Source organism: Lasioglossum baleicum, chromosome 14 (genome assembly GCF_051020765.1).
Source record: "Lasioglossum baleicum chromosome 14, iyLasBale1, whole genome shotgun sequence".
In the NCBI taxonomy this organism is placed as follows: domain Eukaryota; kingdom Metazoa; phylum Arthropoda; class Insecta; order Hymenoptera; family Halictidae; genus Lasioglossum; species Lasioglossum baleicum.
In genome coordinates, this window is record NC_134942.1 from 9,579,489 (window position 1) to 9,600,451 (window position 20,963).

The 20,963-nt window shown below is 46.2% G+C and overlaps 4 protein-coding genes across 8 annotated transcripts in view; 2 read left to right on the forward strand and 2 right to left on the reverse strand.

Moving 5' to 3' along the window:
* LOC143215762 (uncharacterized) overlaps nucleotides 1-15,672 on the reverse strand; it is a 45,856-nt gene extending 30,184 nt beyond the window's left edge. The window contains exon 1 of one of the 4 annotated variants that reach the window (XM_076438178.1): nucleotides 15,522-15,672. In XM_076438178.1, the coding sequence (XP_076294293.1) occupies nucleotides 15,522-15,551 (30 nt within the window). In that variant the 5' untranslated portion in view covers nucleotides 15,552-15,672. Of the gene's footprint in view, nucleotides 1-1,720; nucleotides 3,400-15,521 lie in introns of those variants that run through there. The other 3 variants (XM_076438175.1, XM_076438177.1, XM_076438179.1) reach the window with 3 other exon arrangements.
* On the forward strand, nucleotides 11,720-13,746 carry LOC143215763 (thioredoxin domain-containing protein). Its single transcript, XM_076438180.1, has 6 exons — nucleotides 11,720-11,932; nucleotides 12,178-12,363; nucleotides 12,419-12,557; nucleotides 12,632-12,793; nucleotides 12,893-13,018; nucleotides 13,261-13,746. The coding sequence occupies exons 1-6, from the start codon at nucleotides 11,803-11,805 to the stop codon at nucleotides 13,406-13,408; spliced, it is 891 nt and encodes a 296-aa protein (XP_076294295.1). The 5' UTR covers nucleotides 11,720-11,802; the 3' UTR covers nucleotides 13,409-13,746.
* On the reverse strand, nucleotides 13,677-16,629 carry LOC143215761 (ELMO domain-containing protein 2). 2 transcript variants are annotated; one of them, XM_076438174.1, is made up of 2 exons: nucleotides 16,188-16,629; nucleotides 13,677-15,142 (listed from the first exon to the last, which is right to left on the reverse strand). In XM_076438174.1, exons 1-2 carry the CDS (start codon nucleotides 16,448-16,450, stop codon nucleotides 14,245-14,247), a joined length of 1,161 nt encoding a protein of 386 aa, XP_076294289.1. In that variant the 5' UTR covers nucleotides 16,451-16,629; the 3' UTR covers nucleotides 13,677-14,244. The 2 variants fall into 2 exon arrangements, with proteins under 2 accessions (XP_076294289.1, XP_076294288.1); XM_076438173.1 differs by lacking the exon at nucleotides 16,188-16,629 and adding an exon at nucleotides 15,686-16,060.
* LOC143215764 (uncharacterized) lies at nucleotides 15,201-18,385 on the forward strand. Its single transcript, XM_076438181.1, has 4 exons — nucleotides 15,201-16,179; nucleotides 16,278-16,565; nucleotides 16,642-16,856; nucleotides 17,235-18,385. Exons 2-4 carry the CDS (start codon nucleotides 16,471-16,473, stop codon nucleotides 17,687-17,689), a joined length of 765 nt encoding a protein of 254 aa, XP_076294296.1. The 5' UTR covers nucleotides 15,201-16,179; nucleotides 16,278-16,470; the 3' UTR covers nucleotides 17,690-18,385.
* The last annotated feature ends 2,578 nt before the right edge of the window (nucleotides 18,386-20,963 follow it).

Genomic DNA, 20,963 nt, shown 5'->3' on the forward strand with positions numbered 1-20,963 from the left:
TCAACCATTTCCGGTATTACCGAAATTCTGAAGAGGCCGCCCACGCCGGCGGAAAGTGTTTCACACTCGGGCCGAGCCGAGCAGACGACCGTGTGCGAACGACGCGACGTCGCGCTAACGAATTAATCTCGATTTATACCATCCGCGCAGACACGGAACGTATCCGACCAGACAAATATTCTTTAATGCATTTGATTGTCAGTACCTTCGAGGAGAAATTCTGAATTCTTCAGCTCGTCTGCGCGAATTTTTCGGAATTCTTTCCGAAATACTGTCGGACGTGGTGGCAGGAATAACAGCCATAATAAATCTTGGCTTTTGAAAAACTGGAACTCGCGTCAGAGTGTTTTTCGACGACGATTGGAAATATCGAACGACAGTTTGATAAATATGGAGGTCGCGTCGCATCGCGGAGAAGGCATCGGTGCGGTTATCATCTGTTATCGATTTAACAAGATATTATCCTGCTCGAAGGAAGCGCGACAGTTCGTACATGGCTTGGAACATCTCGTTTGCACGGAACCTCTTTTCCGAGGAACCGCCGGAGATCAATCAACCCTCCGGGACTCTCCTCCCTCGAGCGGGACGCGTGTATCTTCGAAGAGAGTTTGCGCTCCGTGTTGGTGGCTCATTTTTATTTAATAATTTGCGCCCGGACGGATCATTTTCTCCGGCGACTGGCGCATTTCTTCTCGCATTACACATTAAAGAGCTCCCGGCCCTCGAAACGCATGAAACGATAATAAACTCGAAACTGCGAGAACACCGAGGGATTAGTTTTTTCATTCTCATTTTCTGAACGATTCGACTTTCAATCGAGGAGTGTTTAGTGACGTGGTCAAACGTCGTCGTCGTCGTCGTCGTCGTCCTCGTAGTTGCAAGGTCGATAAAGCCCCGGTTTATTACAGAACCATCAAACTATAGTAACGCGTAACGGTGCCATGAATAATATAAAACGACGCGAAAACACGAAAGTTTCGCGGCGGATCGATTTATCCATAAAAATGTCTTTGCGAAACGGGCCTCGAGCACCCCCGCGTCGCGGAGAATGCGAATAGCTCTCAGGCAGAATAGAAAGACTTCCGGGCATGCCTGCATAATTCCATCGATATCTTTTTATCTGCCGGCAACGACATTGTTACGAGATGCTTGGCGAATTTCATTTTGATAATGAAAAACCATCGTCGCGCGGCATCCGAACTGCTACGGGTTTAATGAAAAAATCGCGGACTCGTGTGCGCACGGAAATATCGGCCAACATTCGACTGCGAACATTTCGAGCTGAAGTCATGGTTGTTACGTCGCGCTACAAACAAGGAGAATATTCAAACGATTCGGAACATCCTGCCGATTTTAAATTCTACAAAATATGATTTTCTTCTAGAAAGACTAAATAAACGATCCTCTCAAAACCACAGCCGGCAATAAAATTGCGTCAGCAACAAGTCAACGGCCTCGCCGAGAAATGCTTCTCATGGGAATTTATTGGTGGATGTTCGAGGATCGGCCGGACGCTCGTTCGCGAAAGGACTCGTGTATCAAAGCGTGCTCGTTGGTTTCTCGTGCGACGGTATTTAGCGAAAGGTAACATTAAGTTTAATACTCACGATGCGACGGAAGTTTTGCGTGTCGCCGGGACAAGCCGCGACGAGGACGCAAGGCAGCAGAAACTCGCGAAAATGCTCGGTAAACCGATTACATCCATGCAAAAGCTGCTCACCTGACGATGAGAGCACGCGACTGGCAACCACCCCGTGAATCCCCGGCTTCGAGTCAGCCACCCTGTTCTGGTTGCCGACGTCGATTCCCCGACATACCAGCACACACGTCCAACCGACGCGACGTACACCCGCGTGTTACCCCAACTAGTATATACGTCACGATTTACGTCGTTGCCGTCTACCAGCTATACCACCGAGCATACTATACGCTACTCGACCTTCGACTAACGCTGGCTCGTGACCAGGGACGTCGAGGGAACACGCCGGCACCCCCAACCAGCGCGAAAAATTACGAGGCTGACCGCCGGACAGTGGTTTAGGCTAACACGATTTACACGCGATCGGTTTCGGGGTGATCCTTCGGCCCGTGTTCACTCTTCGAGGCCGAGCTACACACTGGAAGCCCCGAAGCCGCTCCTGGATAGCTACCCTAATCGCCGGAATGCCGTCAGCCCTCCTTTTTCTATTCATCATCGACTTTCATCGCGCCCACCTTCGCTAAGGCCGATCAAGTAATTGTTCCAGGAGCACTAAATACTAGCTCACGGTGCAAAAATTGTGACAATCGACGTGCTTAATTGGACAATAAATAATTGCATCGCGTTTAGAACGCCGCAAGCATGATGCTAAAAGCGTCACAAAAAATAATCAAGAGACGTTTAGATCGAATTAGTATTGACTCTCCGCTGCCGCGTCCGATATCGCGTTTCTTGTGGATCGAGCCTCCGCAATCATTGATTTTACGGCGATTCCTCAAGGCGGTGGTTCGACAGTCAAGGTGCAGGGGCTTAATATCCGAAGCAATTATTCACGAGAACGATAAAGAGGATTCGCCCAGTGCATTTCGTTTGGCGATAAAAATGGGGCTCGTCCGAACGGCCAGGCATTCCCGTAGCCCTCGAAGTAGTCCTCGGTCGTCGCGTGACGAAAACTAATTGGTTCGGGGGGTGTGAAGGATACGGGACTGACCCTCGGCCCCGGGGAGATACCAATGACTAATCATTTCCCCCCGTCGTGGAATGCTATGCAGTTATTGGGATTTCAAAAGAAATCGGGTTGCTCGCAGCGATGGCGGCGAGGAGCGGCGGGGGCAGAGTAACTCCGGTAACGAAGACTGTGCAAAGAAACCCCGGCTAAAGATAGACCCTTGAAAATAATTGGAGGATCTCGTGTCTGGAGTGTGTGCACACTGTTGAGGAGTTAGCGTAAACTTCAACAAGCGTTGCGTGATATCACGTGCCACTGACCTTTCGCGCGTGGCCGTCAGCCATGGCAGCGAAGGCTGCCCGCTAACAAATAACGAAAAATGCGTTCGCAATGCCGTACAACACGCAACAAGCCGCTTTCCCAACCCGGTAAACTCTGTTCTTTATAGCGGGACCGACAGCCTTAATGATTTAACCCCCTGAGGCCTCGAGAACCTTCGTTTCGTTCCAGCACGCATTTACTTGGCCGTTATCGCGCCATCTTTATTAACAGCTTTAGCAGCATCTGGATCGACGAATGTTTTAAGGCTCTGCGTAAAAATAATGTTGGATTTCAAAATTGCCTCGACTTTCTGAATATCCTTGAGATAATCGAGGATCGTATGGGGACTGCCAGATGTGTCGAAAAAGGGTCTTTGACTGAAAAAACCCTCGACACATCTGGCCAATAAAAACAGAAAACGGGTCCGGGTTAGTTTTTGTCTGTTCACTGCAAATCCTCCTCGAGGAAAAACGTTTCTTTCTAACTGTTCGGGATTCGAATTATGGGATTTGCCGGCCGTTACGCCAACCGTCGAGCTACACTTGCTCTGGCTGTTTTTCATAATGTTTAGAGTCGCGTAGCGATCGCTCGCTACCGTTGCGTACGGCCGCGAGGTGTTTGTAAGCGCCCATCGCCGGTAAATCCCATAGTTTGAATCTCTAACGTTGCGTCTTACCGGATCATGCGATCGATCCGGAACCAATCGCGTGCGACCCCGCCTGCCGTTTCGTAGAATATTTAAAGGCCCTCCTTCGACGGCGCCTCGTCTGTTCGACTCAGTTCTCCGAATCAAGCTTATCAATCTATCTTCTTTACGTTTGCGACAATCACTGCGCTTTCTATATCGCAACTCTTCTTCGAAGTTCGTCTGGAGTTGCCTTCGAGCTGTCTTCTTTCGCGTCGCGATTCGTGCGTCTGCCCGCGTCAAGATTTTCCTCCGAACGCGGTGAAGATCTCCGTTCGCGGCGGCCCTCGTAAAGGAGTCGCACAAGATTTCCGTCGCGATTCAAAGGCAGACGTCTCGCACGATCAAGATTTCCGAATTGCGATTCGTCGACGACTGTTCATAGCTCCAATTTCAATAAAGTGCAGTGTGAACTTCACTCTGAAGGTAATTTTCCTCCCTCATTCTCACGATCCTCTTCATTGCCGTCCTCGCGCGCTCATTACTGAGCGGTTCCAGCGTCAGGCGCCTCCGACCGTCGGTCGACGCCGAACATTTTGGTCCTTCGAGCCGGATCGTGACGAACAGGCAAGTGAGGGAGTGGACGAGAGTGTCATATCATGGCAGACAACGTAGAAGCCCACGTTCAAATCCAGCAAGCTATAGAACGAGCTCTCACCAACTTAAAAAAGCTGGGGAAGAACAACTGGACAAAATCCACTCTGCGGACGAGGATTGTCCACCTTCAGGAGCAGTGGCGGAGGTTCGAGAACGGTCATTCGCGACTCTTCACCACTATCAAATCGGAGGAACGAGCCAAGCTTCCTTACTTCAAGGACGACCAATTTGCAGCTACGGAGGAGGTGTACTTGGACGCTTTAGCCTTCATGAACAACCAACTCGACGCGCTGACCACCGCCACCGTAAGTCAGCCTAACTCCGCGGGCGACGGACAAGCGTGTCCGTCAGTCCCAGATACGCAGCTTCCCCGGATCAAAGTACCGCAGTTCGACGGCCGGTACGAGATCTGGGAAGCCTTCCGCGATAAATTCACCGCGCTTATTATTAAAAATTCTACGCTACACGATGTAACGCGTTTCCATCACTTGGTGTCCGTTCTGCAGGGTCCCGCGCTTGAGTGTATTTCGACTTTGTCAATCACGGAAGATAATTTTAAAATCGCTTGGGATACGCTTACGGCGCGGTTTAATAATCCGAGGCGCATAATCACCGCGCATCTTTCGCAGTTAATTACGCTTCCCGCGCTTTCTCGCGAATCAGCCACGGACCTCCAGCATCTCCGCGATCGTGTCTGCGTCACCGTCGAATCCCTAAAGAAGCTCGGGCGCAAACCAGACGATCTTTGGGACGACTTCCTGGTCCATATTGTGTCACAAAAGTTGGACTCTTCGACGCGGAAGGCGTGGAAACTCAAACTTGGCGACGACGTAACGCCGCCGTCGTTCAAGACGTTTTCGAAATTTCTTGATTCACGTGCTCGCGGTTTGGAGGAATTTGCGCTCGATTCCGACACCACGACCTCTAAGAGTCCTAAAGCCACAAGTCATCCCGCCGCCAGTTCATCTCGAGTTCATGCTGCGACCGCTTCACGACCCTTGAACCCTTCGCGCCCTTCGTGCCCCGTCTGTCAAGCTTCTCATAGTTTCAGCGCTTGCCCGACATTCACGGCTCAAAGCCCCAACGGTCGGCGCGAACTTGTTCAAAAGTTCTCGCGTTGCTTTAATTGTTTAAGTCACAGTCATTCCATTCGAAACTGTCCCAGCAAATACTCTTGTCGAGTCTGTCAAAAACGTCACCACTCGTTGCTGCATTTAGAGACTTCTTCCGCATCATCGTCACCTCCAGAATCATCTACAGCCACCTCGATGCCGACCGAGGTCAACTCTCATTTCGCTTCCACCCTCGCGGCCTCGCCCTCAGGTATTCTCTTGGCCACAGCATGGGTGCAACTACGAGTTCCGTCAGGTCGCTGCATCACAGTCCGAGCCTTGATTGATCAAGGCTCAGAAGCTAGTTTCATAACCGAAGCCATGGTGCACCTCTTACGTGCGAAACGCACTCGCGTCTCGGCTACCATATCTGCCGTCGGCGGGGTCCATGTTGGTACGTTGCGCCACGCCGTGCGCCTCCAGATCGCTCCTCGCAATTCCTCGAGCCCTTCGGTTTCGACCACCGCGCTCGTCTTAAAATCTCTCTCGACATACATGCCGAAGCGCATTCAGGATAGTCGAACTCTCGATCATTTATCCGATCTCAAGTGGGCCGATTCTGATCCGTCAAATTCGGCCGCGATTCATGTCCTCCTCGGCGCAGACGTCTATTCTGAAATAATTTTAGACGGTCTACGGAAAGGCTCAAGCGGGCAACCTATTGCCCAAAACACCATTTTTGGTTGGGTCATCTCTGGCCCTTTCTCTCCTCTGTCGCTTGACGGCCCACGACCTTGTGCCAGCTCCAGCATTGCGATGCATCACTGTGTCCAAGACGACACACTATCGAGCGAGCTGCGCCGTTTCTGGGAGATTGAGGAAATCCCCTCGCAGTCCCTACTTACCAAGGAGGACGAACAGTGTGAGCAGCATTTTCAAAAGCACACATCGCGAGCTTCTGATGGGCGGTACATAGTCCGTCTCCCGTTCCGTACTGGCCCTCCAATTGATATTGGCCATTCTCGCGGTGCTGCGGACAAAGTCCTGCAGTCCATCCATCGGAAACTTCTGCTCCAACCATCCCTAGCAGTGGAATATAAAGAGTTTCTAAAAGAATATGAGTCTCTCGGACACATGCGTCCTGCGCCCGTTTCGTCCTCGCCTGTTCAGTGTGTTTACATTCCGCACCATCCAGTGCTGCGCGCTGACAGCGTAACCACACATCTCCGTGTTGTTTTTAACGCATCCAGCGTCACTTCAAACGATTCCACTCTAAATGACCACCTCTTTTCCGGTCCCAAATTACAGCTTGATCTCTCTGCCATCATACTTCGATGGCGAACATTCCGGTTCGTTTATACAGCGGACATTACCAAAATGTACCGCCAGATTCTGGTTGACGAACGCGACGTTGACTATCAGCGTATTCTCTGGAAATCAGCCCTCTCCGAGGATGCACAGGCATTCCAATTACTGACCGTGACGTATGGCATGACCTGTGCCCCATTTTTAGCTCTCCGCGTTCTGCAACAACTCCTTAAGGATGAAGGAAAACGGTTCCCGCTCGCAGTTCCCGTTCTTCAGTCTCATATTTATGTCGACGATGTCCTTTACGGCGGCAACGATCTATCGGCGATTCGTCAGTCCCGTGATCAATTAGTCCATCTCCTCCAATGCGGTCAAATGAAATTGCGAAAATGGGCCAGTAATTCGGTCGAATTTCTTTCCAACATCGATCAGGAAGATCATGGACTAGCCTGCTCCAAAACTCTTGCTCCCGACGATCGAGTCAAAATCCTCGGGATAAGCTGGAACCCTTCTCGTGATTCATTTCAATTTAACGTAAATCTATCCGCGCCGATACCGTCCACGAAACGCGCTATTCTCTCGACCATCGCGAAACTGTACGACCCTCTCGGTTGGGTTACTCCCGCTATCATTAGAGTGAAAATCCTCATTCAAGGATTGTGGCGCCTTCGTCTCGGATGGGACGACCCCATCCCGACTCAGTCCTATGAACAATGGAAATCCATCTATTCCAAATTTCCTCTTTTAAACGGACTCCAAATAGCACGGTGGATCGGGTCGGTTCCAGATGTCTCCCAGATCGAACTCCACGGTTTCGCAGACGCTTCGACGGTGGCCTACGCCGCCGTCGTTTTCGTCCGCTGTACCACCGTCGACGGACACATAAATGTCTCTCTGCTTGCTGGCAAGTCAAAGGTCGCCCCATTGACACCTCTGACCATCCCTCGACTTGAATTGCAAGCTGCCGTCCTTCTGACTCGTCTGATGAACTTTGTTGCATCCTCCCTTGACCTTCTCGATGTTCCATGCTACTGTTGGACTGATTCGACAGTGGCACTAGCGTGGTTGCAGTCTCACCCCTCCAAATGGAAGACGTTCGTCGCCAACCGGGTTGCAGATGCACAATCTCGTCTCCCTCAAGCTATATGGCATCATATTCCGACAGCGGACAATCCCGCTGACTGCGCGTCGCGCGGACTTCTAAGCGACGAATTAATAAATTCTCGCCTTTGGTGGCATGGCCCCTCTTGGCTTCGCTGCAATCCCACGGAATGGCCTCAGCAACTTCGACAACCTCCCGCAGAAGATTCGTCCGAGTTAAAGGTCGTGCTTCACAGCATGGTTCCTTCTCCCGATTGGGATTTAGAATCCCGCTTCTCAAATTGGCCCAAACTCATTCGAGTAACGGCTTATATTAACCATTTCGTCGGTAATTCCCGTCGCTTTCGCCGTCCCAATTCAAACTCTGCTCAAGGACGCGCCTTAACCGCCTTCGAATGCACCGCTGCCAAAATCTTTTGGTTGCGACGCATTCAAACCGCCCAGTTTGGCGATACCATCGCCTCTCTCTCCAGTGGTCAACCACTACCTCGAGGAGATTCTCTTGAATCTCTCAACCCGTTTCTCGACGAAGACGGACTGCTTCGCGTTGGGGGTCGTCTTCGCAACGCCCCTCTCCCAGTGCAATCGAAGCATCCAATTCTGTTACCTCCCCATCCGCTGGTTCGCCTTATCATTGAACAAGCTCACACACGAGCTCTGCATGCCGGGTTGCAGCTCACCCTCCATATTATTCGTCAAGAATACTGGCTTCTCCGAGGTCGGAGTCAGGTAAAGGCCGTCATTCACGCTTGTGTCAGGTGCGTCCGAGAAAGGGCCGCCCTCCCGACTCAGATCATGGGAGACCTTCCTGCCCCGAGAGTTTCCCCGCCGAAAAAACCCTTTTCGCATTGCGGGCTGGATTACGCGGGGCCCGTCCACATCCGTGCCTCCGCTGGTCGTGGGATAACATCCCGAAAAGCCTACATCGCGCTATTTATCTGCATGGCCACCAAGGCCGTGCATCTGGAATTGGTCGCGGACTATTCCACCTCAGCCTTTCTCAATGCGTATGTTCGTTTCTGTTCCCGTCGCGGATTACCCGAAAGCATGTATTCTGATAACGGAACCACTTTCGTCGGCGCAAATAAGGAGTTGACAATGTCGTATCGCGCCGCGCTTCGAGATCCCGAATTTCAGAATCGAACTGCCGGTGACGGAATCGTTTGGCACTTCATTCCCCCATCTGCTCCGCATTTTGGCGGACTGTGGGAAGCAGGAGTTAAAAGTGTCAAGCACCATCTTCGACGAGTTCTCGGCGATCGGACACTCACATTCGAGGAATTCACGACGTTACTTTGTGCCATCGAGGCATGTTTAAATTCACGACCCATCGCTCCTCTGTCCGATACTCTCGACGAGTTCGCTCCGCTGACACCAGGTCATTTCCTCATCGGGTCTGCCCTTACAACCCCTCCGGAACCGTCTCTGCTGGACCTCGCCGAAAATCGTCTCTCGCGATGGCAATTAGTCCGACACATGACAGAGCGATTTTGGAAAATGTGGCGCACGGATTATCTCAATACGCTCCAACAACGCGGAAAGTGGCGTCGCCCTCGCCCTTCCATCTCGATCGGACAGCTCGTTCTCATAAAGAACTCGACACTACCTCCGTGCAAGTGGGAACTCGGACGAATCGTACAAACGCATCCGGGCGACGACAATCATATTCGAGTAGTCACCGTAAGAACTGCGACCTCGTGCTTTAAAAGGCCAATCGTTAAATTGTGCCCTCTGCCCGTCAGTTGCAATTCCGAGGACTAACCTAAACGCGTCCCTTGTCACATCTTCCGATAAACTACAAATCGGTAGATATCTCGCGCTTCGTTCGAGCGTTCCCTGCAACTTGTGCGCTCTATCTCCACAAATGTACGTGAGTTCCCTACCTCTTGCGATATCTGTATAAATAAATGTAAATGTCTGTAAACGTCGTTCAATCGGCATTCGTTTTGCGTACTCGTTTAGCGGATCGTCGCTCTTGCGCAATCAAGTTATTAAATCGTCATGCCCTCGCGTCGTCACGGCGGGCGGTCCGTTTCGGCATGTTTACTTCATTCGTCATTTTCGTTACCTTCATCTCTCAATTCTGTTTACTTGTCTCCGGCAGGCGGTCACCGGTTTGCGTAATTTGGGTCTAGCGTGCGGGTATTGTAACACGCATTCCCTTTATCGTTAAGTCTCGTCGTCGCGATCCCCCCGTCATCTCATTTCTGTCATGCGGTTTCGATGCGTTTCGAAACTAGTGTTTCGAGGCGGGCGGTATGTTCGGGATTCGAATTATGGGATTTGCCGGCCGTTACGCCAACCGTCGAGCTACACTTGCTCTGGCTGTTTTTCATAATGTTTAGAGTCGCGTAGCGATCGCTCGCTACCGTTGCGTACGGCCGCGAGGTGTTTGTAAGCGCCCATCGCCGGTAAATCCCATAGTTTGAATCTCTAACGTTGCGTCTTACCGGATCATGCGATCGATCCGGAACCAATCGCGTGCGACCCCGCCTGCCGTTTCGTAGAATATTTAAAGGCCCTCCTTCGACGGCGCCTCGTCTGTTCGACTCAGTTCTCCGAATCAAGCTTATCAATCTATCTTCTTTACGTTTGCGACAATCACTGCGCTTTCTATATCGCAACTCTTCTTCGAAGTTCGTCTGGAGTTGCCTTCGAGCTGTCTTCTTTCGCGTCGCGATTCGTGCGTCTGCCCGCGTCAAGATTTTCCTCCGAACGCGGTGAAGATCTCCGTTCGCGGCGGCCCTCGTAAAGGAGTCGCACAAGATTTCCGTCGCGATTCAAAGGCAGACGTCTCGCACGATCAAGATTTCCGAATTGCGATTCGTCGACGACTGTTCATAGCTCCAATTTCAATAAAGTGCAGTGTGAACTTCACTCTGAAGGTAATTTTCCTCCCTCATTCTCACGATCCTCTTCATTGCCGTCCTCGCGCGCTCATTACTGAGCGGTTCCAGCGTCAGGCGCCTCCGACCGTCGGTCGACGCCGAACACTAACCGTAAATAAATCAACTAAGCTGAAAGAGGATAGTGAACGACCTCTGATAATATATATTTCTGACTAGGCGGAACGAAACGGGACACACAGCGGAAGTTGACACGCTAATCATCCCTCTTCCAAGAAGTCCTTTCTTTGAAGGAGCTCCTTTGACTCCTCCGGTTCTCGCGGGCAATTAGTTTTGATTTATCTAACGTTTTCGCTTGAAGGTTTAATCTGCGAGTGCTCGGGAACGCGGCAATATGTACACTCCGCTAATTGATTTCTCAACGCACACAGCCTGCGCAGGCCGTCGAAACGATTCCGCAATAAAAACCAGCCGAAACGACACATATAGGACTGCGGAGAAACAACATCGGTGACTCCAGTCGTAATGGAAGTATTTACACGGGACTCGGGCTCTAACCGGTTCGATAGGGGTACATACTTGCATCGTAAATACAAGCGGCCGCAAAACATCTACCGCATTGTCTTCGCTTTATTGCGAGAAAGGGATTTGCGAGCGGGCGTGAAAAAGTTTGAACGAAACGGCAGAGCAACCGGAGGGAAACGCCTCGAATCGAGTTCGCGAAGTAAACCATGCAGATTGCTTCGAAAATCTTGCGGCGCACGGCAGGATTTGAATAATTCCGGAAGTTGCAGCTTCCGAGATTCTTTCTTGCCACGCTGATATTTTTTGCCCTAAACTACGCGAATCTGAAAAAATATCACGGTTCGAGAGAGCTGCTCCGTAAGCGTTCGGCTTAAGAAAAATGCCTAGAATGTGTATCAGAATGATTAAACTGTCTCGAATTGTCGTAAATTCGAAAATCGATTGAAAGTCACACGTGCAAATTTATTTCGATATTATATCTATATCCCCGATTTCAGTGGCGAAAATTCATCTAAACATGGATGTTACTGTGTCCAGAGAATGCGATAATTTTGAAAATCGCGGTAAAGCAGCTCGGTCGGTAAAATAAAGTGCGTGGCCAGCGCGACTGTCGGAAGAAGCCGGAAGTGGAATCAGAAACGTCAACGGTTAACCAGTGACGTATACCGGTTCCCAGTGAAACTATTCTGCACAATATTGGTGACTGGAATAGTTGGAAAATGTTGGGGATAGTATATTTTTTGATGATATGTAGTCTGACTGTTGTTCACTCGAACGATCTGCAGACAGTGAGTGACACAGAGCTGACAGATTTATTGATGAACGTGAAATACGTAGTCGTGCTCTTCAGTAAGTTCTCGCTTGTGTTTGGCCACATTTCTTTGCTCCCATGACTGAAAGCATCCTCTAAAAATCGCTGATTATTTTCTAAACTATCGCTGATTCGAAGCAATCCAATTTGCCCGTTATTGAATACCTCTGCTTCGATCTGTCGCTGTAAATCCTAACATAACCTGCTGCTCCAGAATGTTTATTTCCCAATTATTTAATGCACAATTTTTACGGTGAAATACTTATCTATGCGTTTCTTTCAGCAACGAAGGATTGCGAGAAGTGTGACGAGTTAAGAAATCACGTAGTGGATTTAAAGAAGGACTTGGTGGATAACCTGGAAGCATGGGTAGTCGTAGCGGAAGACAGTAAACTCATGAAAATATTAATTCCGGGCGACGAGCCTGCTCTCGTGTTCTTTAGACATGGGATACCCTTGCTCTATGATGGTAATGAATGTGAAATATTCTTATGGTACCGATATTCTATAGCTTGATCTTATAGGACCCTCTGACCCTTCGGAGATTCTACACATGTTCATGGAGAACAAAGAACCAGCTACCAAACAGTTAACGGACGATACATTCGAACATTTAACACAAGCTAGCAGCGGAGCTACTACCGGAGATTGGTTCGTCATGTTGTGAGTATCACTTTTCTCTGATATCAACATTTCTTGCCTTCTTTGGTGTTTAACATATTCTCTCTTGCAAACAGTTATAATACAGACAACTGGGAATCTACTAAAATGTCTACCACGTGGGAGACAGTAGGAGCAAAGCTAAAACACAGAGTAAACGTAGCAAGAATCGCAAAACTAACAAGTGGAGCAGCCACAGCCAGGAGATTTAGAGTCCAGGAGACTCCAGCATTTATATTGTAAGTATACAAGGTTGGATGCAGGAGTGGCAGAACGAGAATGGTCGAAATTATGAACGCACGTTGCCATGTTTAACATTATTTATTTTGTACTCCTAGCTTCAGGCACGGTAAAATGTATCGCTATGACATACCAAAACACGACACCAACGCGTTCGTGCTCTTTGCGAAAGAATGGTACAAAAATGCGCGTGCTGAACCTGTGCCTCTACCACAAACCCCATTGTAAGTGTGAACACTTATTCGACACGATTAACCCTCGGACTAATCGTCAACATAGTCCGACAACGAATGCTTGTTAGCGAAGAACTATTAAGTCCTAAAAAATTAAATAATTCAATAGTTTTCGGGTCAAAGTTGATACCATCGTCCGAGAGTTAAAACTAGAGCCCTTATTACCAGTTTACCAGTAAGAACTCTAACTAAAAGTATGGTTCGCAGTGGTGTAAAAATAATGATTTTTTCAGCGACGATCTTGTAGAAATGATCGCAAACACCCTACGCGACAATCCATGGATCATGAAGCTCGGCAGCATCACCATCGGCGTATTTATCATAATTTCGATAGCGTCTAAGTTTAGGCGCAAACCCGAGGAACCTCAGAAAAAAGACTAATTAGTCTTAATCACCAGAAGCAATCCGTTATGGGTACTGTGCCAAATTATCAACGTACACAATGTTGTATACAAAATAGCATAAAGGATAAGCCGACTATATTTTTTACAATGAACTTAGGCTCCGCTTTTGATTTGATTGCAGTAATAATACGCTTCCATTGCCTTTTAAATGAGTTCGGTACCCATAATACGTACGAAGCGACATAAATTTGTTTATATTATACCTAGATATTGCGTTTTATTCCATATAAAACAACGTGTACGATAGCTACAATATGGTTAATTTGTGTAAGAGAAATATTTTTTATGTTTTACAATAAATATTCTTGAATAAAAGTTGTTGGTGTTGAGAAACGTTAAAACATTTATCGATCGTGATTCTCTTTGCGAAAAAATACTTGTGCTAACGGTAGTGCGCATTTTATAGTTACGTCCCGCCCACTCGACAATTCGTTACAATCTGACTGAATGAGCAATATATAATATTTATTTATGTATCGTAAATATCGATTATATACTTTAATTCCTCTAACGAAATAAATTTCATCATCCTTCTACAATTTTTTACCGACAAGCTCGTAGAAAAATAACGTAAAAATATACGAAATGCATCGACTTTTTTTATATGGTCCTGTAACATAATGACTCAAAGACATCAACCGTGCAGTCAGTTTCATGTCTTACAGTATCAATAGTTTCTATTGTGTAATCACTCGCGAGACAGTCTGTGCAACGTATATATATTACAGAAATTAGTTCTGTGCATTCGTTAAAATGATATTCATTCTCTGTGTGATAATTTTGGTCTTACCAACAGAAAATATTGCATCTATATTAAACGTTATCCACTGATATATTTATCCTAAAGACGGTAGATGGATCAGCTAATGCCATTCTAATGCTGTTCTCGAATTTCTCTTGTATCGACGAGAATTCCATCATATTGCTCGGTTTCGAGTCTATCCAAAACCCATCGAATTCATAAAAGAGGTAACAATAAAATTGATGAAAGGCACGAATCGTTGGCAAGGTTTTCGACGAGTTATAAATATGAGTCCTTGCTGCTCCATCTTTCAACAGACGTAGGGCCATGCTTGTTAAATTTATACCAACTATAGCGAAAGCATAGCCGTACCGTGGATGCGTAGAGTGGGACAGTACATGTGTAGCGGCACTGGGATATTCTTGAGCGAAATAAACCAAATTCTCCAGTCCCAGGATTCCCATTCCACGAAAGTCTGTCTTTGGATCGTCACCCTGAAACCCGATCTCCTGCCACTGCTTTGTAACTCTAGCGTCTAGACGCTCATAAGGCATTAATGAGTTCCACAACTGAAACAACAGCAGCTCGTGCTGAGGGTTCTCGGCGTCGTAAGGCGTTTTTCTAAGCTCTTCGCACTCCATGCAGAGTTGCTTGTAGCCCCAAATTAATTCTATGCATTTGCCGAAGGACTTGGCGAAGTCAGGATGCGCGGTTGGATTGATCTTCTTGGTAACCAACACCGTCCTAATGGCTTCCTCTAATATCTTACGCTCCGTTTTCGTGTTGATACCACGTTGTTCGGCTAGATCGTTCAAATGCGCCACCAGGGTTTTGATATTCGCATTTCTAGACAGTCTGAGAGATTCTTCCACAGCCAGAGTTCTCGGCGCACCAGATGGCTCTCCATAACAGATTCTCTGGAGCTCACACATCTGCGTTGTCTGGCGCAACAACCATTTTACAATCGGTCTGAAATACCAGCAGACTAGTGACCACAGTTGCGTGAACATGCTTCTTTTGTTAATCGAGAACCTTGATACAAGGAATGCCTGGATGAATCCTTTGAATTCAGTCTGAAGAATGATTAACCTCTTCCCGTCATTATACTTGATCGAGCATAGTTTCCATCGTTCCAGCGAAATCCAATTTTCCGATGGCGAGAGAGGACTGATAGACGAGAACGAAAAGACTAAAGGATTAAATCCCCGAGACGAACTTTTCCCCGTCGTTCAAAGAACAATGCACATAACCTGCGTCACAGCAATCGACGTGCATGACAGAAACGTGAACTCTGTTGAATGAAAACTATCTCGGCCGACAGAAGTGTTTTCTTCGACAACAAACTTACGGTTTCTACGTTACGCCACGGGGAGATCATCGATTTCCTTGGGCATTCCTCCTCGCCAGGCCAAAATCAATATTAACCAGCTAAACTAACGCGATACTGACGGTGGAAGAGGTCACTCACTGCCATCATCCTGTACCAAAGTTCACCGTAACGCACGTACCTACCTGTTCTGGCCCGAAATAATTGATTCGCTCCTCGACTCGCACATTAAAGAAACCCGCGTCTCGATACGAAATTAATCAACAATTTACAACCGTTTCCACCGTGCTCTCGAGCACTAATTATTTCTTACGTTCTCTTATAATTACTGTTTCACCTTCACGGCGCATCCTTGCCACAATGTTTACGAACCGCAAATCAAATTAATCGCCGGCCGTCAACGTTCGGTATATAAACTCGATATTTAAACGCCTAACAAAAGTCGTTTCTCTTGGACGAATAAATTGTTTTTTTTAAGAGAAAGATATTCTTTCTTGCAAATACGTTACGAGTACGTTTGTATTCATGGATGCATTGCGGTCCCGAAAGGTGTTCGAACATATTTCAAGTCTTTATACTGTTTTTTGGTAAATCATTTAAATCGTTGGGAACCAATATGGCAATGGTGCTGAAGGGATTAAAAAGGGTAGAAGAAACAAAGAAGGTATTAATTAATTGGGTACGTACCGAGGCGACTTCAGTTGGATTTTTGAATGGCAAGATCGTTCGGCTATTTTTCGTTCATGCTTAACTAACCAAAGCTTTCGAAATGGACAGTGATCCAGCATCATCGTCAGGAACCTCGATAAATTGTTCGCTGAACAGCGAACATTGTCAAAATGACGACGAACAATCCAAAGAACCACCGGTTCAAGAACAAACGGAGAAAGATAAAGAGATTCCCGAGTTGGTGTTGGATCTTCGAAGCGCGTTACCGATTTGCGAACCATCTTCCGACAACGAAGACTCCATGGAGAAGCTATCCGCTGTTCTAGAACAACCTGAGGACTCCTCGGCGCGGATAGAGGATGCTCAGACGTTGATGGATGATCACGTGAACCGGAAGTTAGTCTCTTCAGTGGACTATCTATTAGATTTAGATCGTTAACGGTAGAGTAAAGTGATTCTTTTTAATTATCAGTCACGTTCTCCGGGAACGAATAGAGTCGCTTCGTGAAGTTATGACGAGTCTGAAAGAAGAATTGAAAAACGAAGTGCAATTATGGAAGAAGGAGAGGGAGGAATTGCAATTGTTGCGCGAAAAGGGCAGTGCATTGGCCTTGCACGAAGCAACTGCAGCTGCACGTGCTGCAGCAGCCGCTTATGCCGCGGAATCGCCATTGTCTAATAAATTGGGTAATCAATTCAGTTCAGCCTCCTTCAGGAGCTCCAGTTTTATTAATATTTTAATATTAACTGATAATAGTTAGAATAATATCGTTAGAATATAGTATATAGTTAGAATAATAGCAGTGGCGGCTCAAGTCAAGTAGAGGCCCCAAGCGGTAAAAGTTTTGGGGCTGAAAGTAATTTAGTCCTTAGCATAATAGCCTATGTTAAAAAGTTGTTTTAATTTGTTGTAAATAGATTGAATTTTTTTGTAAAAAAAATTAATGCTGCGAAATTCGTGGCCCCACGCGGCCGCTTAGCCCGCTTATCGTTAAACCCGCCACTGAATAATAGTTAGAATAATATTGTTAATATTCGAAAACAGCAATTTAACGAATGTTGCAGGAGACATTTTGGATCTCAGAACCGAAGACACGTTCTCAGAGCTTGCTATACTCGAGTATGAGAAGAGGCTAGCTAAATATCAAGACTTGCACACGTATAGCCAAGCGGAAATGCGTTACAATGCTTGTTGGAAATCAATCGCGAACATTTATAAGCAGAAGTTAGTGGAGATCGAACGACTCTGTAACGAGGAGCTGGAAAAGGTTCAGCAAAATGCGAGTACGCTACAACCACTCAAAGAAATGGTATCGCAATGGTATATCGACGAGAAGAATCATGGCGATACGGCGATGACGTATGAAATTTTTCCTAACGCACACAAAAATGTTATCGACCACGAGGACACGTATTCTGGTCATACATTTCAGAAGATGGACGCGGAAGTGAATATGGCACCGGAAATATTCGTTGCGAAATTTAAGACTGAAAATTTAACGAGTAGACATTACGCGTAATAGACGCGATTCTAACTTTTCAACGATAAATTCTGTTGAATGTGCTAATGTTAAAAGAGACGAAAATGCAGAAAGTAAATTGCAAGATGTCTATAACATTACTTAGACTTTAAATTATTCTAGTTTCAGTATTGTAGTGTTAGAGAGTCGCAGGGATACTATTTTTTTAACTTGCCGTGTTATGTCTGCGTCTACCGCGCCGAGACTTCAGTCGGAAGCCGAACATAGGGAAGAACAGAATGAAATACGGATCGCGTGGCCGAAGGTGTCGCCGTCGCGATAATGATCGCACCGTATATGAGTAGATGTTGTAGGTTCTGATCTAGGCTAATGATGATCAGCAATCGGTAGTGACCAGTGAGTGACCAATCAGTGGCCAGTGACCGACTACGGGGTTTGCAGTTGCATCTCGACGCATCTTCCTCATCGTCGTGAGGTAAGAAATCCAATTGTTGTTACCGACGCACAGTGGGGTATTTGCCCGATTTCAGCGCCCACAGCTAGTTCAAAATTCGCTCAATATTGAAACTGCTGTAACTTTGCTAAAATTTATCTAAATTTGATGAAAAAACAACCATTTTGAAGCTTGATATTTATACTTTTTGCACTGTATACCGTTTTTACTGAAACGGATGTTTTGAGTGCATAATTTGTCCATAAAGAGGAGCGTATCAGATTGTAAAGTTTGTAGCTATTTTTCAATCAAATACTGCGGGGATTATAATAAATATTTTAACGTTATTCGTCTATTTTATGTACACTATCGAAAAGTGTAATCATTTACAAGTAAAATATTTTTTTAAAATAGTTGTTACAAAGAATAATCTCCGTTATTTGTAATAGTATGGAAAAATGTTGTGAACAAAATTGGCACGGTACAGAGGGGGACACGTTGTGGCACAAACATTTTCTGCGTGCGCGGAGGCATAGAGGAGATTTCAAGGTCACCTTGATTTTTTTTTAAACAGAATGTAGTCGTCAGAATGTCAATCGTAGCCAGAACCAATTTTTCTTGCATCTTAATCAGAAAACTTCAGAGAATACAACGGCACAGAAATGAACACCGGGACTCACCCGGAAGTATAAGAAATTAATTACCAAAGTCTTAGAATCATAAAAAAGGTGACTGAATCATTGGTTATCTTTAAATATTAGTAACTACAAAAATGCGACGTGAAACTCCCGCGCTCCGAATGATATAGGCTTCTGGAAAGGCAGTATACAGTAAAGTCGCGATCTAGCTCTTAAAAACCAACACTAAAACATCGTCTGAAATATCTGCTTAACTTGGAATATGTTCTGTGCAGAATGTAACAATTCATGATAATCAATATGGTTTACGATAATCAATACACGATTTGCCTTCTCACCGACGAGAATCTCCACTGTGTCCTTCTGCACCGACGAGATCACGTCGACGGCCTTCTGTTTCTTACCCCAGCCAGAATACATCCTAGAGGGCGTAAGAAAACACCGAATTATTCGAGTGACACGATTTCCCATAAGGCTGGCACTGCTGGCAGTCTTTAATATTAGATGATTGCATAAGTTCGTGCCCGATTTGAAAATGAAATTCAGTGGTTAAATTTTAAAGAGTACAGCTTTATTAATCAATTATATAGTCACCATTCTTCTCTAAAATTACAAAAGAATGGTGACCATATAATTTTACTCTTTACACTCCGCTGTGCAGTACAGTTTTGTGACATCTATGAAAATCGGGCACGAACTTTGCAATCATCTGATAGTATCTCGTCGGGGTGCTCCAACATCTCGTCTGTGATATTTCTTCCACAATATTAGTGCCGACCGATATGGCAGGATGTAGCAGAAAAATGGTAAGGAGAAATACATCCCTTCAGAACCCTTAAAATATTTGTTCCCATAATCACGCTGTGAGTGAGCTATCCTATTCCACGTGTATTACGTTAGAGCACTCACCTATTCTATATGTATTAGGAAAAACTATACTATCGACAGTGTCTAATTTTTTCACTTTTATTGGAAATCACTTGTGTCTACCGTTAGTTTTGATTCAATCTTGGGGAGGATATTATATTACATGATCTACTATATGTTTTATATGATACTGTATTAAAAATTGATCAGGCTTTGGAATTCCGTCAAAATACAATTTAGGTCATGACGTCGGTGACCTATATGCCACGTGTCGAAACCTGTTCGAACCCTCTTTATCAAACTTTCGTCTATTCTTACCCTTGAAACGGCCCGCAAGGGTAAAGAAAGATCTTTACCCTGGTCGCGCGAATGTGTTTGAAACGGTTCTACATTTTTACCCTCTTTGTTAACCCTCGTACACCCCTCGGAAATAGTTGTATAGAAGATCCTAGGGCAAGGTCTCACCCAGTTTTGTTTTACGTGTGTTTTAAATTTGAAGAGGATTGGCCAATTCATTATTGGATACAATAATACAATAATTGAAACAACGATAAAGATACTTGCACGAGGATTGCATAATGTTATTCAAAAATTCTCACTCGTTCTAAATACAAGAAAAAGGACAATGTCTCACCCATTTTCGTTTTACGCGTGTAAAATTTGAAGAGGATTGTCCAATTCATTGTTGAGATATAAGGGCTGCCATGAAAATGAATATGCTGTTAGACTCGCACAATAATTTACACAACGATAAACAAAAGAAAAATTAAGAAGCTGTAACAGTTTCGTTTCGCATCAGATGCTGCGTTGCATATAATATTTTCGGGGCAGCTGAGTCCACAAATACTTTTTCGACGGCGGCGGTACACTTTTCCAAGATTTCGAGGCTGCTAACGGCTCGTTCTTCGAATAGGTCAAGTGGATTCCACTTGATCAGTCCCCTGTGAAAGACTGTGCAAACCGTGTAACCTTGGACTTCGCGAGCCCGATGGATTCGCGAGGTGCGCGCGAAAAACTTTCTCGCTGCGGATTTTCGGTGGAACAATACGCTGCCGCTTCCTCGTCACGCTGCCACGGCCGATTCGACTCTGTAAAATGTAGTTCAATGTGATATTACAATAATTGCTTTAATTTACTGGAGCATCAGATGCGGAATGTAGGTTATGACCTCGTTAACCTACTCGCTGAGATAGAGATTCAGTTAACCCGGCCCGAGAGAGCCGCGCGAGATCTTTCGAAATCGATCTGCAACACCTTTGCAGCCCGCGTGCCTCGGACGATTACGATTTCTTCCTCGTCCTCGCCCTCTTTCTGATCGATTTTCGATAAAAAAAAAAAGAAGTCATGCTGCTTGCTCGACGAAGGACCAAGTAAA

Coding starts and splice junctions, on each gene's coding strand:
- LOC143215763 (XM_076438180.1), top strand. CDS start 11,803: ATGTTGGGGATAGTATATTTTTTGATGATATGTAGTCTGACTGTTGTT. Junction 12,794..12,892: donor GAGACTCCAGCATTTATATT/GTAAGTATACAA, acceptor TTGTACTCCTAG/CTTCAGGCACGGTAAAATGT. Junction 13,019..13,260: donor CCTCTACCACAAACCCCATT/GTAAGTGTGAAC, acceptor TGATTTTTTCAG/CGACGATCTTGTAGAAATGA.
- LOC143215764 (XM_076438181.1), top strand. CDS start 16,471: ATGGAGAAGCTATCCGCTGTTCTAGAACAACCTGAGGACTCCTCGGCG. Junction 16,566..16,641: donor GATGATCACGTGAACCGGAA/GTTAGTCTCTTC, acceptor TTTAATTATCAG/TCACGTTCTCCGGGAACGAA. Junction 16,857..17,234: donor GCCATTGTCTAATAAATTGG/GTAATCAATTCA, acceptor CGAATGTTGCAG/GAGACATTTTGGATCTCAGA.
- LOC143215761 (XM_076438174.1), bottom strand. CDS start 16,450: ATGGTTCGCAAATCGGTAACGCGCTTCGAAGATCCAACACCAACTCGG. Junction 15,143..16,187: donor ATCCAACTGAAGTCGCCTCG/GTACGTACCCAA, acceptor CTGGTATTTCAG/ACCGATTGTAAAATGGTTGT.